This window comes from Colius striatus, chromosome 5 (genome assembly GCF_028858725.1).
Source record: "Colius striatus isolate bColStr4 chromosome 5, bColStr4.1.hap1, whole genome shotgun sequence".
Taxonomy (NCBI): domain Eukaryota; kingdom Metazoa; phylum Chordata; class Aves; order Coliiformes; family Coliidae; genus Colius; species Colius striatus.
In genome coordinates this window covers 30,362,075-30,378,213 of record NC_084763.1, presented here as the reverse complement: position 1 = coordinate 30,378,213, position 16,139 = coordinate 30,362,075, and the positions used below count along the sequence as shown (strand labels likewise).

General features: G+C 36.3%; 1 protein-coding gene across 1 annotated transcript in view; it reads right to left on the bottom strand.

Moving 5' to 3' along the window:
- Nucleotides 1-16,139, bottom strand: part of THSD7A (thrombospondin type 1 domain containing 7A) — a 280,474-nt gene that overhangs the window by 190,647 nt on the left and 73,688 nt on the right. Inside the window, exon 2 of the mRNA XM_061996511.1 lies at nt 12,894-13,419. Coding sequence (XP_061852495.1) covers nt 12,894-13,053 — 160 coding nt within the window. The 5' untranslated portion in view covers nt 13,054-13,419. The remainder of the gene's footprint in view (nt 1-12,893; nt 13,420-16,139) is intronic.

The window sequence follows — 16,139 nt, the reverse complement described above, 5'->3', positions numbered from 1 at the left end:
TAAAAACAGTTCACTCTACTACCTACTAGAAACTGAACAGACAGAAAACAAAAAGAGAGTGGGATGACTGAGAAAAATACACCAGCACTTTAAGATCACCTTCCCCTACCCCTCCCATACTTCCCAAGTTCACCTTCCTGCTCCCCATATATCTCTACCTCCTCCCTCTCAGTGATGCAGGGGGGGCAGGGAATGGGGGATGTGGTCAGTCTCTCACAGATGGTCTCTGCTGCTTCCTTCTTCTCAGAGGACTCCTCACATTCTTCCTCTGCTTCAATGTGGGGTCCCTCCCAGAGAATGCAGTCCTTAACAAACCTCTCTGGCATGAGTCCTTCCTAAGGGCTGCAACTTCTCACAAACTCTTCCAGCATGGGACTACTCTGCAGCAAGCAGAATTCTGGGTACCTTCTGCTAAAACGCTGCCCTCCCATGAATTCATGGTCTCCTCTGGGCACAGTCACTGCCCCTAGCGTGGGGTTCTCTACAAATTGCCAACAAATCTCAGCTTCATCATTACCCCTCATGTTGTAGGGGATCAGCTGCCACCTCACCGCAGGATGCAGAGGAGTCTCTGCTCCAGCATACCTCCTCCTCTCTTCCCTCACTGACCTTGGGGTCTGCATGGTTGCTCATCTCTCATTCAGCTCCTTCCACCACAACCCAGAAAAGAAGGAAGAGCCCTCCTGTTCTGGCTTCCTCTTCTTGAAAAGTGATCATGAAGGCATCTAATTGGCTCAGCCCTAGAAATGAGTCTGACTCAGAGATGGGGAAAGTTTTGAGCAACTTCTTACAGAAGCCATCTTTACAGCCTCTTGCCCGTTACCAGAAACTGCTCCATACAAACTCATGACGCTAGGTTAAACTACTTCAGTAATGTTCTGAAGATTTAGTAAGGCTTAGATAATGAGAACCTTCTTCTTAAGCACTTTCAGTGCAAAAGAAAGTTAACAAAAATTCAATATAGTATCTGATTCATTATACAAAAAACAAGGCATTTTTGCTTTATAGCTTAATATATTTTGTCTTTCCAAAATAAATAAGGGGTGATGAATGTCTGTCTTGAAAAGAAATTGCAACACTGAATTGTATTAGCAAACGATAGAGGCATCAAAAGATTGAAAAGTAATTTTTTTTACTCTTCCTTTTAATATTTTCTCTTTAATTAAGTTGCACCTTTTCTTCATCTCAGGTTCTCCTTAAATGCAAACTTTGTGTTCTAACATCTGCCTCTAGAAGTACTACTTATTGCTTTTAGGGGAGTAATTACAGGCTGGATTCCACGCACAGTATTATAATAATAAAACTTTCTGGATAACAGTGTTACTTGCTGATAAAATCATGTATTCAGAAAGGTACTGGCATATACTGAAGAATGCCTTTAATTTACTAAAGCAGCAAGGTTCTTAGTTCAGAAGATGTATATACAACCTTTGTAAGATATATAAACTATTGTAGAAGCAATCTACTATCTACTTCCTTACAATGGCTTACACCCAAATTAGAATCCCTGTATGAACAGTAGCAATATGTAATTTACTCTTGGAGACACAGGTTCACTGTTTCATCTGTTTCAAGTCTAACAATATGAAAAATTCTCATTGATGTGAGCAACAGCTATATTATATTTCTTAAATGAAAATGATGAAGACATTATGTAAGCAATATATTTTGTCATTTTGAGAGACTCTTTTTTCTGGTTTTATAACAGTAATTTTTAGTTAACTGAACTGCTACTTCATTTCTAACCAGAAATATACATAAGGCTTCAGAAAAACAGAATTAATTTGGAAAATCAACTTCTACATCCAAAAAGTAAAATCTTTATTATCTAATTTTAGCTTTTGGGGTTGGACTTTTGTTCTGAGAGAAACTAAACAGTACATTTCTCAGGAGAAGCTATGAAGCACATAACCTAGAAAATTCAGTATTTTCAAGGAAGGTATTTACTACATATCCATACTCAGAGCAATGAAATGAACTTCTTGTAGACTTAGCATAATTTGCGCCTTTTTCTTATCTCAAAAACCAAGTTATCTTATATCCATATAACAAAAATTTAGAGTTACTTCCATCACATATACTTGGTAGTTAATCTGATAAAATAGCTTAAATCTGTACTGACAAAAGAACCAAGACTCAATTACAATCAGTACATATACTCATCTTGATTTATTCCATAAAACTTCTGATGAATATTAAACACAAAGAATAAAATTGAAATATTTATCACTAGTAAATATGTAAATCAACTATATAAATCTGTCACAGTGTGCACTCTGCAATTTTAGACCATTTACTTTTGTGCAGCACAAGCCATAGACTACTCCTGCAGACACAGAAGCTAACATGCATTTCCCAGCTTTATGGTCAGATACACAAACTGTTCCCAAGGTGTTGACATTCGTATATCAAGTTCAAACACAGACAGCCACCAAGTCATTCATCCACATCAAGTTAAAGACTATAAATCTTCCTTGCATTCTCAGTCGCTTTATCACTCTCCCTTCTCTTCCTTTCACAATCTGCTGCATGGCACCAAACATATCTTATGTAAATGAGTTGGTCTTTCCAATGCTGCTGTCTAAAAAGTAATGCTGATTGCAAATTTCATGTAGGATTACAAAACCGAGGGTTCAATGACAGCCTTCAAAGTATGCCTCTTAAAAGCAGCACACTAAGCAGCAGCAGCGGCAAAGCTACAATTTCTTAAAACAAGTTAGTGGTATATAAAAAATGAACTTCTGTCATTAGATGTGACACAAATTCAAGCTGTGCTACTGTTTTAGTCAGATGCTGAAGACCTAGGTAACCTATGGTTATATGTATTTCATAGAATTACAGAACAGTAGGGATTGGAAGGGACCTCTAGAGAACATCTAGTCCAACCCTCCTGCTAAAGCAGGTCCACCCAGATCAGGTCACACAGTAACGCATCCAGGAGAGCTTTGAAAACCTCCAGAGAAAAGACTCCACAACTTCCCTGGGCAGCCTGTTCCAGAGAGGGATAGACAGTACCACTGGATACATACAACATTGTTCAGTAATGTTTTCAGACCATCACATACATATCACACATGTAAACATGCACACATAGGTATAAGTATTGTTGCAAATGTACAAAATTAGCTTCCAGACAGATTCATTAGAAACAACCACATTAGTTAAAAAATTTCTATATCTGTTCATTAAACAATTGCCACCTTCTTTCAGCCTGATGAGCTTTTCAATCTCAAAAGCTATTTTAAATACTTGTATTTAACAGAAAACAGCTACTGGTTGCTAGCCCCATGCTTTCCATGATTGTATTCTCCACTCAAGTTAACTTCCTTCTTCCTCTTCCCCTAATCTCTTCGTAATCATCTGTTTTTCTTCGCATATGACAAGTACTACAAGTATGCAAATACTTTGATTTCTTGGGATCGGTATGTTAGCTATATCAAAAAACACATCTCAAACTTTCTTCTGCTTTGTTTTTGCAGAGACTTACAGAAAACTATACTCACATAGATGTCAATTTACAGAAGAGGAAACATTCCCAATACTGCCACTGCATATCACCTGCAGAGCTGAGACTGGGTTCAAGATCCAGCCTCTTTACCACATTACAATGTTTTGGGTTTTTGTAACAAAAAAAGAAAAAATGTTCCCTGTTCTGCGATGTAGCCTTATTGTTACTGTAATGGCTTTTACCCTCCTCCTCCAATTCTTCCCCAATTCGGCCTTTATTTTGACTAAAAAAAAAAAATCACAAACAAAACAAGTAAAACAGAATAAAATGGGACAAAATTCATCACAATGTATGCTTCATTCAACCACCCAGTAGAAAATTGCAAAGCAAGCAAAATTTTACATGACACAAGTTATCTTTTAGAATAATTGAGGATATTCGTATCAAATTCAAAACAAGAGTTTTGCAACACGCAAACAGAAGAACGGATGACTGCCAATGATGGCAGTTGACTGCGGATAACTGTTAATGTGGAAATGCAAAGTAACATTTAAAATCATTCCTCTTACTACTGAAGACATTCTCTGCCAACAATGCATTTTGGAACCATTACCATCCTGCTTCCAAGATTTTTTGTAACATTGTTTTTTTATGAAAATAATTTTTTACTTCATTATCCTCTAGCATGCTATCTTGAAATCAGTTATTTGAACTATTTTTGGCACTTAAAATTATTTGAACGTTCTTTTACAATGTTAATAATTTATCTTTGTAAACAGCATCTTTAACAAGTCTTAATTATGTCATTTTGCATAAAGCTGTGGTACATAGGAACACCAGCAATTGAGAAGAATTCAATTGTGCTAGGAACTATACAAACAGAAGTCATTATAAAGCCATCTCTCTCTGTTCGACTCTATGTCTCTAATGGCTTAGTGGTAAAATAGCTATTCCCCAGCACACATAAGGAGAGTTATATTATTGTTCACTAATATAAACATTTCATTTTGCATAATACAGGAGGTAGAAAGTAATAACATATCTCATTAAGAAATTTCTCACTGGATTAGCAGATGTCATAAATCTTTAAAACATTTAAGAACGTCTCACTACATTGGAAACCATTTCCAATTAATATCAAACTCACTTTATGCAATATAAACCAGTTAATTATTAGCTCTCTCCTGCCTCTTTCAAAATACCTGTGGAAACTCTTACCAGTATTTGGACATTTGAATGCCTGCTGTGTTTCAACCAACACAGTTCACTGGGGATCACACAAGAAAATTCCACTTGGGCTAGTCAATAAGGGCTGCATTTAATGCTGTTCCTTTACTGAATCCATGCAAACACACCAGATTTTCCTTCTCTATTCCACAGATATTAAAAAAAAAAAAATCAAAACAATCTTGGCAATGGTCACAAAATACAGAAAGTTAATTCAAAAAAACAGCTACCGTGGGCTACTGACAACTTCCAGAAAAGTCAGTCGCACTAAATTTGCACAGTGCTAATTAATGCTGAGAATGAGCTGATTGTTACAAGAAATGTCTGTTGGATTTAGTGTGAAATCCCAGACACTGACATGTTTAACATTGTACAGCATTCATATGAAAATAATAAATAATAGGACTTCTAGGGGTGATTAATTTGTGGTAGTGGTGCCAAAACTGCTTACATTAACTTCTATTTGAGATTTAATAGCCAACAGTTTCATTCTGATGATTCAGGAAAAGTTGTACCAAATTATGTGATTTTTCTATTGTTTCTGCATGCATTTACCTAAATCTTCTGTTGTTTTTGTAACTCCATATAGCTTTTATGTCTCAGTAGACAGAAACAGACATAAAACCAAGAAATCCTTAGACAGAATCCAAGTCAATCCTACTGATGTCTCCAAGTGTAGGCTCTTCCAGACCACTGCCTCCTGTTAGACTCCACATGAAACAACCAGATCTTAACTTTTGTCTGTCTGAATTTAAACATATCTTTATCAATCTAAATAACCCACCACTTTTTTTTCCAAGTTTCACCAGTCTAGGAAAGTAGAACAGAGGTTCTGACTTGACGTACACTCAGAAAAGGGTCTCCCAGTCCTGTTACATGAAGAAGACTTGTTGTGTACAGAAAACAGATTACAGAGGGATAAAAGAAACAAATTTTTTTTAAAAAGTCACATATAATGAAGAAAGTTGCAAATGCAGGAAAGCACCGTCAATAAACAGAATAAATACACGTATTGTCCTAAAACCCAGAAATCACTTTCTCAGCTACAATATGTAGTTTAATGCATAATGTGATTTATACCATGTCAAATTTTACCTCAAAATATAAATTACTACTTGTCTTTGTGCATATTAGCCTTTATATTAGAGGAATTGGGCATTTATTAAATCTGGAGTTATTTTTTTAAAAAGATACACACCTCTAACACCTGAAAACCTCAGTGGATGAGGACAATGAAAGAAGACATCAATATCAAGTGGAGATGAGAACCATAAAGTTCAGCCCTAGTCTATAAGATATTAATAAACTGAATTAATCTAACACTGGAGCAGCCAGTATACAAAACAAAACAATCCATAGCTTTTGAGATATTCTCTTATTTCAATATCCCAATAAAACTGAGGGATTCATCTGATCCATTTAGCATAAGCACTCCAGGGCACTTGCTAAAAACAATCCTCTGGTACAACGTGACCATCTATCATTTTTCACTTTTCTGACAGCTTCAAAATGCTATCCTGCAAGTGAAGTCAATCGTTAGCCCAGAGTATATTACTTGTTTATCTTAACTAAAGGCTTACAGTATCAGGCACACATGTTCCTATTTTCCTATTTCAGACATGGCAAAGTAACTACAAGAAATTCACCAGCACATCTTTTTATCTACAAGCGTTTAAATACTTGCTCTGATTTTGTTAAATATGGGCAGATTACTGAAAACCATTTCTAAATAATTTCCTTAAAGCAACCATTTTCTCCAGCTCTGCCAAATGTTTTGTTGCCAGACTGCACTTAAAACCTTTTGTATTAATCAAAGACTTAATACTTGCCTTGCACAATTTCTGTTAAATTAAAAATCTGAAGGGATACTTCATAGACTAGGGCAAAGAGCAAGACTGATGAACGTGCCTAATGAAAATGAATATTTTCTAATTCAAGTCATAGACAAGCCCCATTTGACTACAAAGAAGTCAGGTTAACTTGGAGACAGACAGTAAACTGTGTGGTTGCTTAGATGCACATTACAGAATGCAACAGAAGTGATAAATTCCAACTGTAATTAATATGAATTTATGCAGGGCACATTTAACCACCACTTAACCATGTTCGGTCCTGGAGGATCATTTATATTTTAAATCAATGAGGTAACAGTAAAGCATCTTTAACTCATTTTGCTTTAATAATTTTTATTCTTTGAAAATCTGATGAAATGTGGCTTTTACTAGTATTCCTTTTATCTTATTCTGTAAATGAAGACTTGAGAATCAAAAAAATGAATCCTGAAAAACACTTTACACTTTGACAGTTTTAAAATCTTGACCTCTCTCTCTCCCTCCTCAAGGATGTGCAGGTACTAGTGCAAGATCACCACATCATAATTAGAGTTCTATTTTCCCTTGAAGATGTCCTCATTGTCCTCTTTCATCATCACATATGAACTCCTTTCCTGACAGTCAGGCCTCAAGTTAAAACATCTTTTCTCATTTAGCATTTTCCCCTAGGTCTTCACTTCTAATCCGCCTCTTCAGATCATTTCTTCACAATCTCTTTAAAATCAGTAGTTTTCTATTTAGGCTTATCTGTCTACAGTCTGAAGTTGCAATTACTGCAAAAATTCTTTACTCTGGTTTGAAAAACAAATAGTAAATACCGAACCAAATGGGGAATTTTCTGCTATATGATGGAACAGCTTCAACAAACAAGCTGTCACACTGCCTGAAAAGTAAGAATTTTAATCTGAGGGATGGTATAGGTAGATTTTCTCTCTCTCTCTCTCTCTCTCTCTCTCTCTCTCTCTCCCCCTTGAGATCGCTCCTGTCAGTGTGCATTTTGAAATGCCTGCTGGAGTACTGGTCCTAGGAAGGCCTTGTTCCCTCTCAGACATATAGATATATATATATTTATATATATAGAGAGAGATATATATAAAAAAATAATATGAGATAAAAACACATAGTCCTGGGAAAATAAGGACTGTCCTAGGGCATAAACAGGGAAAATAACATACGGACATGTTATTCAGTGATGTTAGGTTTGTTAGACACTAAAGGTGTTAGAAGAGGAATTTCAGTGCTGGAAATCCTTCCATTCCCAATTCCACTTGTTGCACTAAACTTTTAAAAATAGTTTTGGTCCTTGGAACATGTGAAAACTGTAAAATTGTGATGATACACAAGTTGTGTTTTCTCTTCTCCACAGGTAAATGGGATACTAAGAGGTTAAAAATTGGTGGGAGAGGGAGAGGTGTGAAATATAAGTTCATACTAAGCAGTGAAGCAGCATGATTTGATTATGAGATCTCATAGAAATGCCTTGAAACCACAAAACCATTTGTTCTCAAGCTCTTCAGGTGGAATAGGAAGCCCTCGTGCAGTCTTCTTCCCAAGACAATGGAACAACAAATAAAAAAAAATAGAGATGCTGCTACCCAGAGAAGTTCAGAAAAAGGCTAAGGAGAGCTCTTGGGCTGCAGAGCTTGCAATATCCCTCTAGTCTCACTGGAAACCACTTGGTACACTGGTTTTCCTCAGCACCTCCATTATCCTGAGAACACGTCATCTTCTGTATGTTTCTCACAATCATGTTATTGGCTTGTCTCTGATTCTCCACTGCCTCAAACATTGAGCAAATTATTATCTAAGGATCAATTCTATCACACTGAGATACAACATAAGCATTAAAATATAGATACTTGATGGTTCTCTGCAGGAAACAAAGACTTTTTCCCTTTAACTTTAAGACATTGTTCCCTACAGAAAGTCTATTTCGAGTTCTACCTTTGTTAAAAAGAAAAACACTCTACTACAACTGCTGTACAGAAGACCAAGACTTGGTATCACACAATTTCAGATAGCTCAAAGAATTCAGCAGAGCTATACTGATCTATATTATGTGAGACCTGATCAATAGTCTTTAAAGAAGATAATGATGAGAAAGGCACTGCCTCCCAGATTTCTTCTTACAACTTCTTTTTGTTCCAGAGACATCAATCCAATGTCACATCTTTCACATCAAGAGTGCAAGGAGCATGATTTCAAAGTGTCAGAAAAAGCAATTTTACAGTATGATCAAACCTTATGGACTTTGTGCCATAAGGTTTGTGCCATTACTTTTTCAGTAATTATTTTAGTAACTGCAGGCAGGCATTACATCCAACACTGACAACACATCACAGATCTCTGTGTCAACTGATTTAACAAAAATAAATGAAGTACAGGGTAGAAGGAAGTAGAATTCTGATGTGGCAAGAAATGCCTATACATAGTGTGTTGTGTATAGAAATAGTATACACATATTAATGGCCTGCATCATGAAATGACCAAGAAAAATATGCATCATCTTGTTTTGGAAGAGCAATAACTGTATGGCAGTCTTTGTGTAGGAATCAGCAGTCCTCACTTCGTTCATTGCAAAACCTACAGATACATCAAAACCTCAGCCTATGATAGGTAGTATAAAAAAAGATTATAAACTGTTCTTGAACATGAAAATTACACTTTAAAAAAAAGAAACTGAACAATAATATTTAACAAAAGTTAACACAATTTTTACTGTATTAGGGCACATATGCGCATGTTTGTGTGCACGCGCACATAAATAGAAACAATTCTCTAAGGCTTCATAATAGTTAATGTAGACTATGAATGAAATTGAAAATATTTCTTAGACTCAAAGAAGTTCAATGCAGAAGTGTAGAATCTGAATCAAACAACTGCTCATTGCAAATTGAGTCAGTATACTCAGAGAAGGGCAATTACTAATGAACAAACAGCACAGGTCCTTCAAAAATTCTTTCAACTTCAAAAGTCAAATGCTCAGCACTGTGTGTCCACCTCAGATCCATCAAATCTCCACCCCTTAATACCACAACTTCTGTTGTATGAATTGCTAAAAACTGTTGTTGTCTACTTCAGATTATCAAATGGATAGACACCATGACTCAACTCTGGATATCTAGCTGTTTCATCATTCTGCTGTGAAGAGCCAGGTATTCTGCACAGATGGAGACTTTGTTTATGTTCAAGAAACAAGATGACTTTCCCACTGACCACACAAAATGAACTATCTGTGTATTTTATCTGAAAAAAATGCACACACCAAGTCTACAAGGTGTGAAATTGGAATGTTTGTCAAGAAACCTAGTTTAAAGACTAGTAACTATGATGAACTGTGTTCATCTGAATGTCATCAAAAACACTGAAGGTCCATTAAATGCACCACAACTGCAGAATAAACATGCAAAAGCAAATAAATGTTCTCATAAAAAGTTACAAAAGCCAAAACTTCAAATCAATTTCAGTTGAAGTAAAAGTAACTTAGTGATAGCATCCATATCACAGGATAATGCAGACTAGAAGGGACTCAAGGAGATCACAGAATCATTTAGTTCAGTCTCTCTGCCCTAAGCAGGTTGTTCACAACTTTTTCCATGCTGAATAAAAAATAATTAAACCCCAAAATGCTTAACCTGAGTACTACAAACACCTCAGATTTTTATGGTAGTAGTCAGAAGGATGATAATAGACAGGAAAAGTCATGGCCCCCCAAAGGGTTTCCATAGTTTGGAAGTAAACAGCTGATATTTGAATTATTAGAAGAACACTTTTGCACTCTGTCTCAAAACAACAACAAACCCAAATCTCATAATACCAAGACCTTAAAAAGAGAAAAAGTATAAGGAAACTGTACCACCAGATTGTTATTTTATAGGAGAAAGAATGCCTCCATTCAAACCTCATAAACCCCGCAGATTATCATCAAGGGCATCCTTAACAAAACACAATGCAGTAAAAACCAGTACAAAAAACATGGAGTAGCATACATCAAGACATTATTTCAAAATCTTTAGAAGTAAAAATCAGACACATGCAAGTCATAAACAGCACTTACAAAAGCTGATGCCAGACTAAATTCAATACAAAAATTGCATGTTCATCAAAAAATGGACACAAGAGGTCTCAAAAGGCATATAACCATGCTGACTTCCTAGACAGTCTTAGCAACACATTCCCCTGACCTGTTTCCTTCACAGAAGAAAAAGCAAACCACCATCTGACTTGGATGAGCTCACTACTATTCAGTTTTGTTATTCTCTCTGATACTGTACCTGAACTTTACACACCTCATACAAGATAACCCTTCAGATTGGTGACCAGTGATGCTCCTAATTCACTTTTCAGAACCACCCACAAAGAGAAAGGAAAACCAGCAAAACTCAATAAACAGCTAAGAAGAGTGTGAAGATTTAATTAGAAGCCAAAATACAAATGTACTACCTTGACATTCATTGGCGGAAAAGAGACACACTGTCTTGGGTTTTATCATGTTATCAAATTGCTAATACGAGTATGTTAAAACTGTACAGTGAACATGCTTATCCTATTCCTTACTACAAGCAAACATTGGAAAAAAAAAAAAAAAGAGACAGAAGAAAAGCTGAAACAAAGAACTTGGTCTTCATCAGGCAACAGAATTAGATCACACCTGTTCCAAACAAAAGTTTCTTAAGAGTAGTCTTTGCCAGAAAGGGAGAAAAAGCCAGTCCAGTTTCCCTCTTGCTAGTTTTACTGACATGACTTCAGAGTACATGTACTATATGCAACTTACGCACAGTTACATCCACAGGAAATTGCTAGTGTGTGTTCATATTAATTAACTATAGTTATTATTCTTTAAGTTAATATTTTAATATTTTTAAGTACAATCTGTTAAACTGTTACATAGAGACTTACTAAAATGCTGCATTTTATTCTACTGATGACTAGTAACTCAGGGCAAATGTAATATGCTTTATCAAAATGCTGCACAATTACTGTGCTTTTTCATAAACCTGTGCACATACTTTATGTCTTTCTAAGTGTCCTGAACCTTCACAAAACTGTAATGGAACTGAAAACTATATTTTGTCAGTGACTCAAAAGCAGAAAAAAAATGGGTCACTGTCATTGTGCAACCCATCTTTCAATTAGAAGTGAAAGTTACAAAGGATTTTCCTTTCAGATTTCTTTTTCTAACGTTATTGGAAAGCTTGTCTTCTTGTTTAAATGAATTTCCTTTTAATCTCCTCCTTGAGCTGCTGGATAGATGGAGCCTCTTAAAAAATTCAGGATATCACTGTAATTGTAAATTGATCTGCTTCTGTGGCAGAAGGCCGAGACCCTCCATCCAGAAAAGAGACTGTCTTCTCTAAGTTGTTTTTCAGACAAATGATTAATTTGCACTCTAACTACTATATCATCCTTTAATGGAAAAGCAGTTTTTAAATATGACTGCTACTTTTTGGATTGTGTTACTCCTGGTAACACACAGGGAAGAAATGCAACTGTCAAAGCCAATGTGAAATATTTACTGTCTTGATATTGCTAAATTTCCTAAAGGAGATTTTGACTCTTCTTACACAGGAATCAAAAGTATACTATACAACTTAAATGCGCAGATTTATCACTGCTAAAGTTCTAAATTAATGTAATATATTAATAGACACAGGAAAAGTACACACTGATTTTAATGCAAAGTTAAGGTTGGAACACTCTTCTGACTATGCAATCCTTAAAACAGACACGTAACTCATTAGTATCAAAGCAGCAGAGTATCTATCTGGTGTGGTGCTGAATCCACATAGCCTATTTGCCTTTGGCTCTTTGGTTATAAGATCTGGCATCACTTGGATTATTTCACTTAATCCATCATTAGCTTTCACGTGTCCTATATATTGTGCAACAAACCCAAATTTAACAAACTCAACTCACCACGCTGAATATATTACATGTCAGCACAGAGCATAAAGATTACACATGCTGAATTACATTTTTCTTTGTGAAAAGTCAGTATTTTTGGAACACTGTTAACATTGCTGACTCCAATTGTAACCAATGTTCTTTCTCATTACGGACAGGCACTGACGCCCAACCTTTGCTATTTACATACAACACAGAGCTACTAAAACAAAATTAAAAATCACAGAAGATACTGAAAATACGTAAGAGATCCCAGTAACAGTGCATCAGAGTCACAAATATGTTCTTATTAATTGCTATATTTGCTTGGATGGTGGAAACCTGTAAGATGATCTTATTTTTTTTTCACCTATATTCCTACAAGTAAACACTAGTAATTTAGATTTAACTTTCTCCAGATACACAAAGCACACAAAAAGGTTATTACTTACAATAGAAAAAAATACACATTGCTGTTGTGTTAACACAGCATCCTTACTTACCAGTCTTCCACAAATACACTGAAGAAGTTTGAAATTCACTTTGTGCACAAGCATCCCAGATTCCCAGCAGCAGAAGCACAAGAACTCCCACGCACCGGGCTGGCACAGTGGAAACCTCTGGACCACGGCAGAAAGCAGTGCTCCCCTCGCTCAACCCCATGCCTCCAGCAGCCTTTTGCCACCTCCAAAACCCACAGCACGACCACGAAACCTTCTTCAAATAATATTCCCCTCTTCAGAATTTCTTCATGCATAGAAGGGGACTGGAAACCTCTCTCCCCCTATTGTGCATGGCAGTTGAAAAGGAAAGACTGTTTAACACCAGGGAACAATAGAGTCCTTCGTCGCTCCTGCTGCTACGGCGGCGGCGGCTGGTGCTGCTAGTGTTGTTGCTGTTCCACGCTCTTCCATTCAGCAGTTAGTAGCAGTTTTCCATCAGCTAAAAGCAAGACAGCTGTCTGCAGGGTCTCCAGCTGACTGAGCAGGTTATCTTGCTCTGGGAGGCAGCAGCAGTCATTTACACCAGCTGGAGAGAGTGAGAGACAGAGAGAAACAGGGGTGAGGAGAAACACAAATAGCTCAGTACTGTAATCTCAATACAGAGAGTGACTGCAAAAGGCTGGTTACCCAGACACATCTCTCTCTGGAATACCCCAAATGATACCTACTCAAATGAAAAGAAGAAATCATCATCAGACATAATTTAGAAATACAAATCATACAACCAGAACAGATATAACCAGAATGCTGCATATTAATTAAGAGAGCATCAGGCATTTGTCCTGATAATATGTATGCTGCATTAACCATTTTGTAAGCTATAAAAAATAAGTGATTATAGATGCATTAAGTACACAATTAAGACCTTATGAAGGGAAATGGAAGAAAATGCAGGGGGAAAAAGCAAAAATACAAAAACCTCAAAACACTAACTTGCCCTGCATATTTATCAGATCTGTTCCAGATGACAACATAGAGCTATCTGCTGTGAGGACAGATGAATATATGTATATGATAACGTGTATTTATGTGTAAGCACATCATCTCTGTGGTAGATGAAGTGTGCATGTAATATGTAATGCAAGATAACATCGTTTCCTACCCAGCAAGCATGTACACATATAAACATGCATAAATGTCAACTCTGTCATTTAAAATAATTTGAAGATCAAGTTATCAATCATTTTTAAAACATACACTGAGTGGTGTTACATATGAAAGTGTTCAGGATACATTAGGCTGTCATGATGATACAAAAACGTGGTGAGACACAAAGCTTTTTAAATAGGGATCTTTCTCAGCTATTACTCAGTGAACAGATGCAATAACAAGCCTAAAGATTGGGTTTTAGCCAGGAAAATGGCTATTGTGTTAAAAACATTCTACTAAAAATGCAAACATCTTAAAAAATACACAGTAAGAACATGGGACTCAGAGTTTTAAAATGATGGAACTATTGTTGTTTAAAGAAGAGACCTTCAGTCAACCTCTCTTGGGACGCCTGTCACTTTGCACAACCTTCCCAGACTCAGCCTTTTCACATGCATTAGATTAAAATCAGCCATGATCAAATAATCTCCAAGTCCTTGCCTGCTTAGATATTCTGACATCAGAGCAAATTAGCAATGTTGAAGGTTGCAAATTCGTCTTTGTTTATTTTCCACTCTGTTAGACCTCTAAGAGGGAATTAAAGGCTCAGGAAGCTCTAGCACCGTCAGGCTGTGATTAAGAGAGATAAGCAAGTGTGGATTACCTTTCCTCAGCTGTTGAAAAACAGGCAACAATCAGGAGATTATAGATTGATAAGGGATACAGAGAAAGCCACGATCTTAAAAAATTTATAGCATCCTGATGCAGAATTTGTACCCTCAGCTAAAGCCCTTCTAGAAACACATTTTATTCACTTCTACTACATCATGCTGTATTCATTTTAGGAAGCATTTGGCTTTGTTGAACTGGACAGAATACTGCTTTAAATCAACACACTCTCTGAGTTTATAGAATTATAGTAATTTCATGGATAAATATGGGGTTAAGCTAGTCAGAGGCACTTTATTTCCCATGCTACATAGAAAGACTTGAGAATATTTGACCTAATAAAAATAATGCCAGCTACATAATTTATGAAAAATAAGACTAAGAATTTAAGGGCTTAAAAGTTTTAAAATAATCAGAAATCTGTGGTAATATCTTTACCTACTTGCATAGTTTAAATAAAACATGTAACTTAAATACTCCTTTGAAAAAATATGAGTAAAGGCTTTTTAGCTGGAGCTATGCATTTTAAATTCTTAAGAAATACAACCCAAAGACAGAATGGAGAGAATCTTTATTTTTACGCAAATATATTTGTGTAGCTCAAAAAAAAAAATCAGGATTACTGAAGAGCTGGTTTTGGCAAACACTGGATCACTTCTGCAGTACACACACTCATATTATGAGGGCAGAGGAAGGCCAGTGAAACCACAGAACAAAGAGTAGGCTGATATCTGCAGAGATACCCACAACCAACCTAACCACAGGAGTTAAACTTCTGACATGAGAGGCAATGTACCCTGATTGCAAGCTTCAGTTGCCATCAGCTTGACTTATTCAGAGAAATGCTGCCAGTGTATATACCAGACCCTTGCCCTCTTCCCACTTACTACAGTGAACATGGGACCTCTCTCCCAGTTAACAGTGCAACCAGTATTTCCAGCCCATGCTGACAACCCATCTTTTAATACAACAATCCTAATTTATCAGTTCTTTATGGCTTAGACATTCCCAAACAAATGGTTAAATACTTCTAAGAAATAAAGCGTAGATATAAACTACAGTTGATGTTATTATCAGTATCACTAACATAATAATATCAATGCAAGCACTAATATATGAGTCTCAGTAGACTTTTATTCAGATGCAATTACTTATTTGAGGTACAGCAGCTACCTAGAGTCTTTAAACTGCTTGCAGAAGTGACTGACAAGTAAGTACCTTTTCATTTTCTATTGAAAATTACTAGTAACCCCAAAGATCTTTACGAAAATGTTGTAGAGTTAGCCATGAAATATTGGAATTACTTTGTTCACATTTCCTAGCATTAAACAAACACCCAATACTTTTTATTTAGTGGAAAGAAAAACGAGAGATAGAAATTTCTTAGCCACTAGGTATGAGAAGCCGCCTGCCAAACGGAATCGCAGTCCCATGCTACCACCCTTCTCTGTTTATGATATGCCATGAATAAAGATCATATGACCTTTT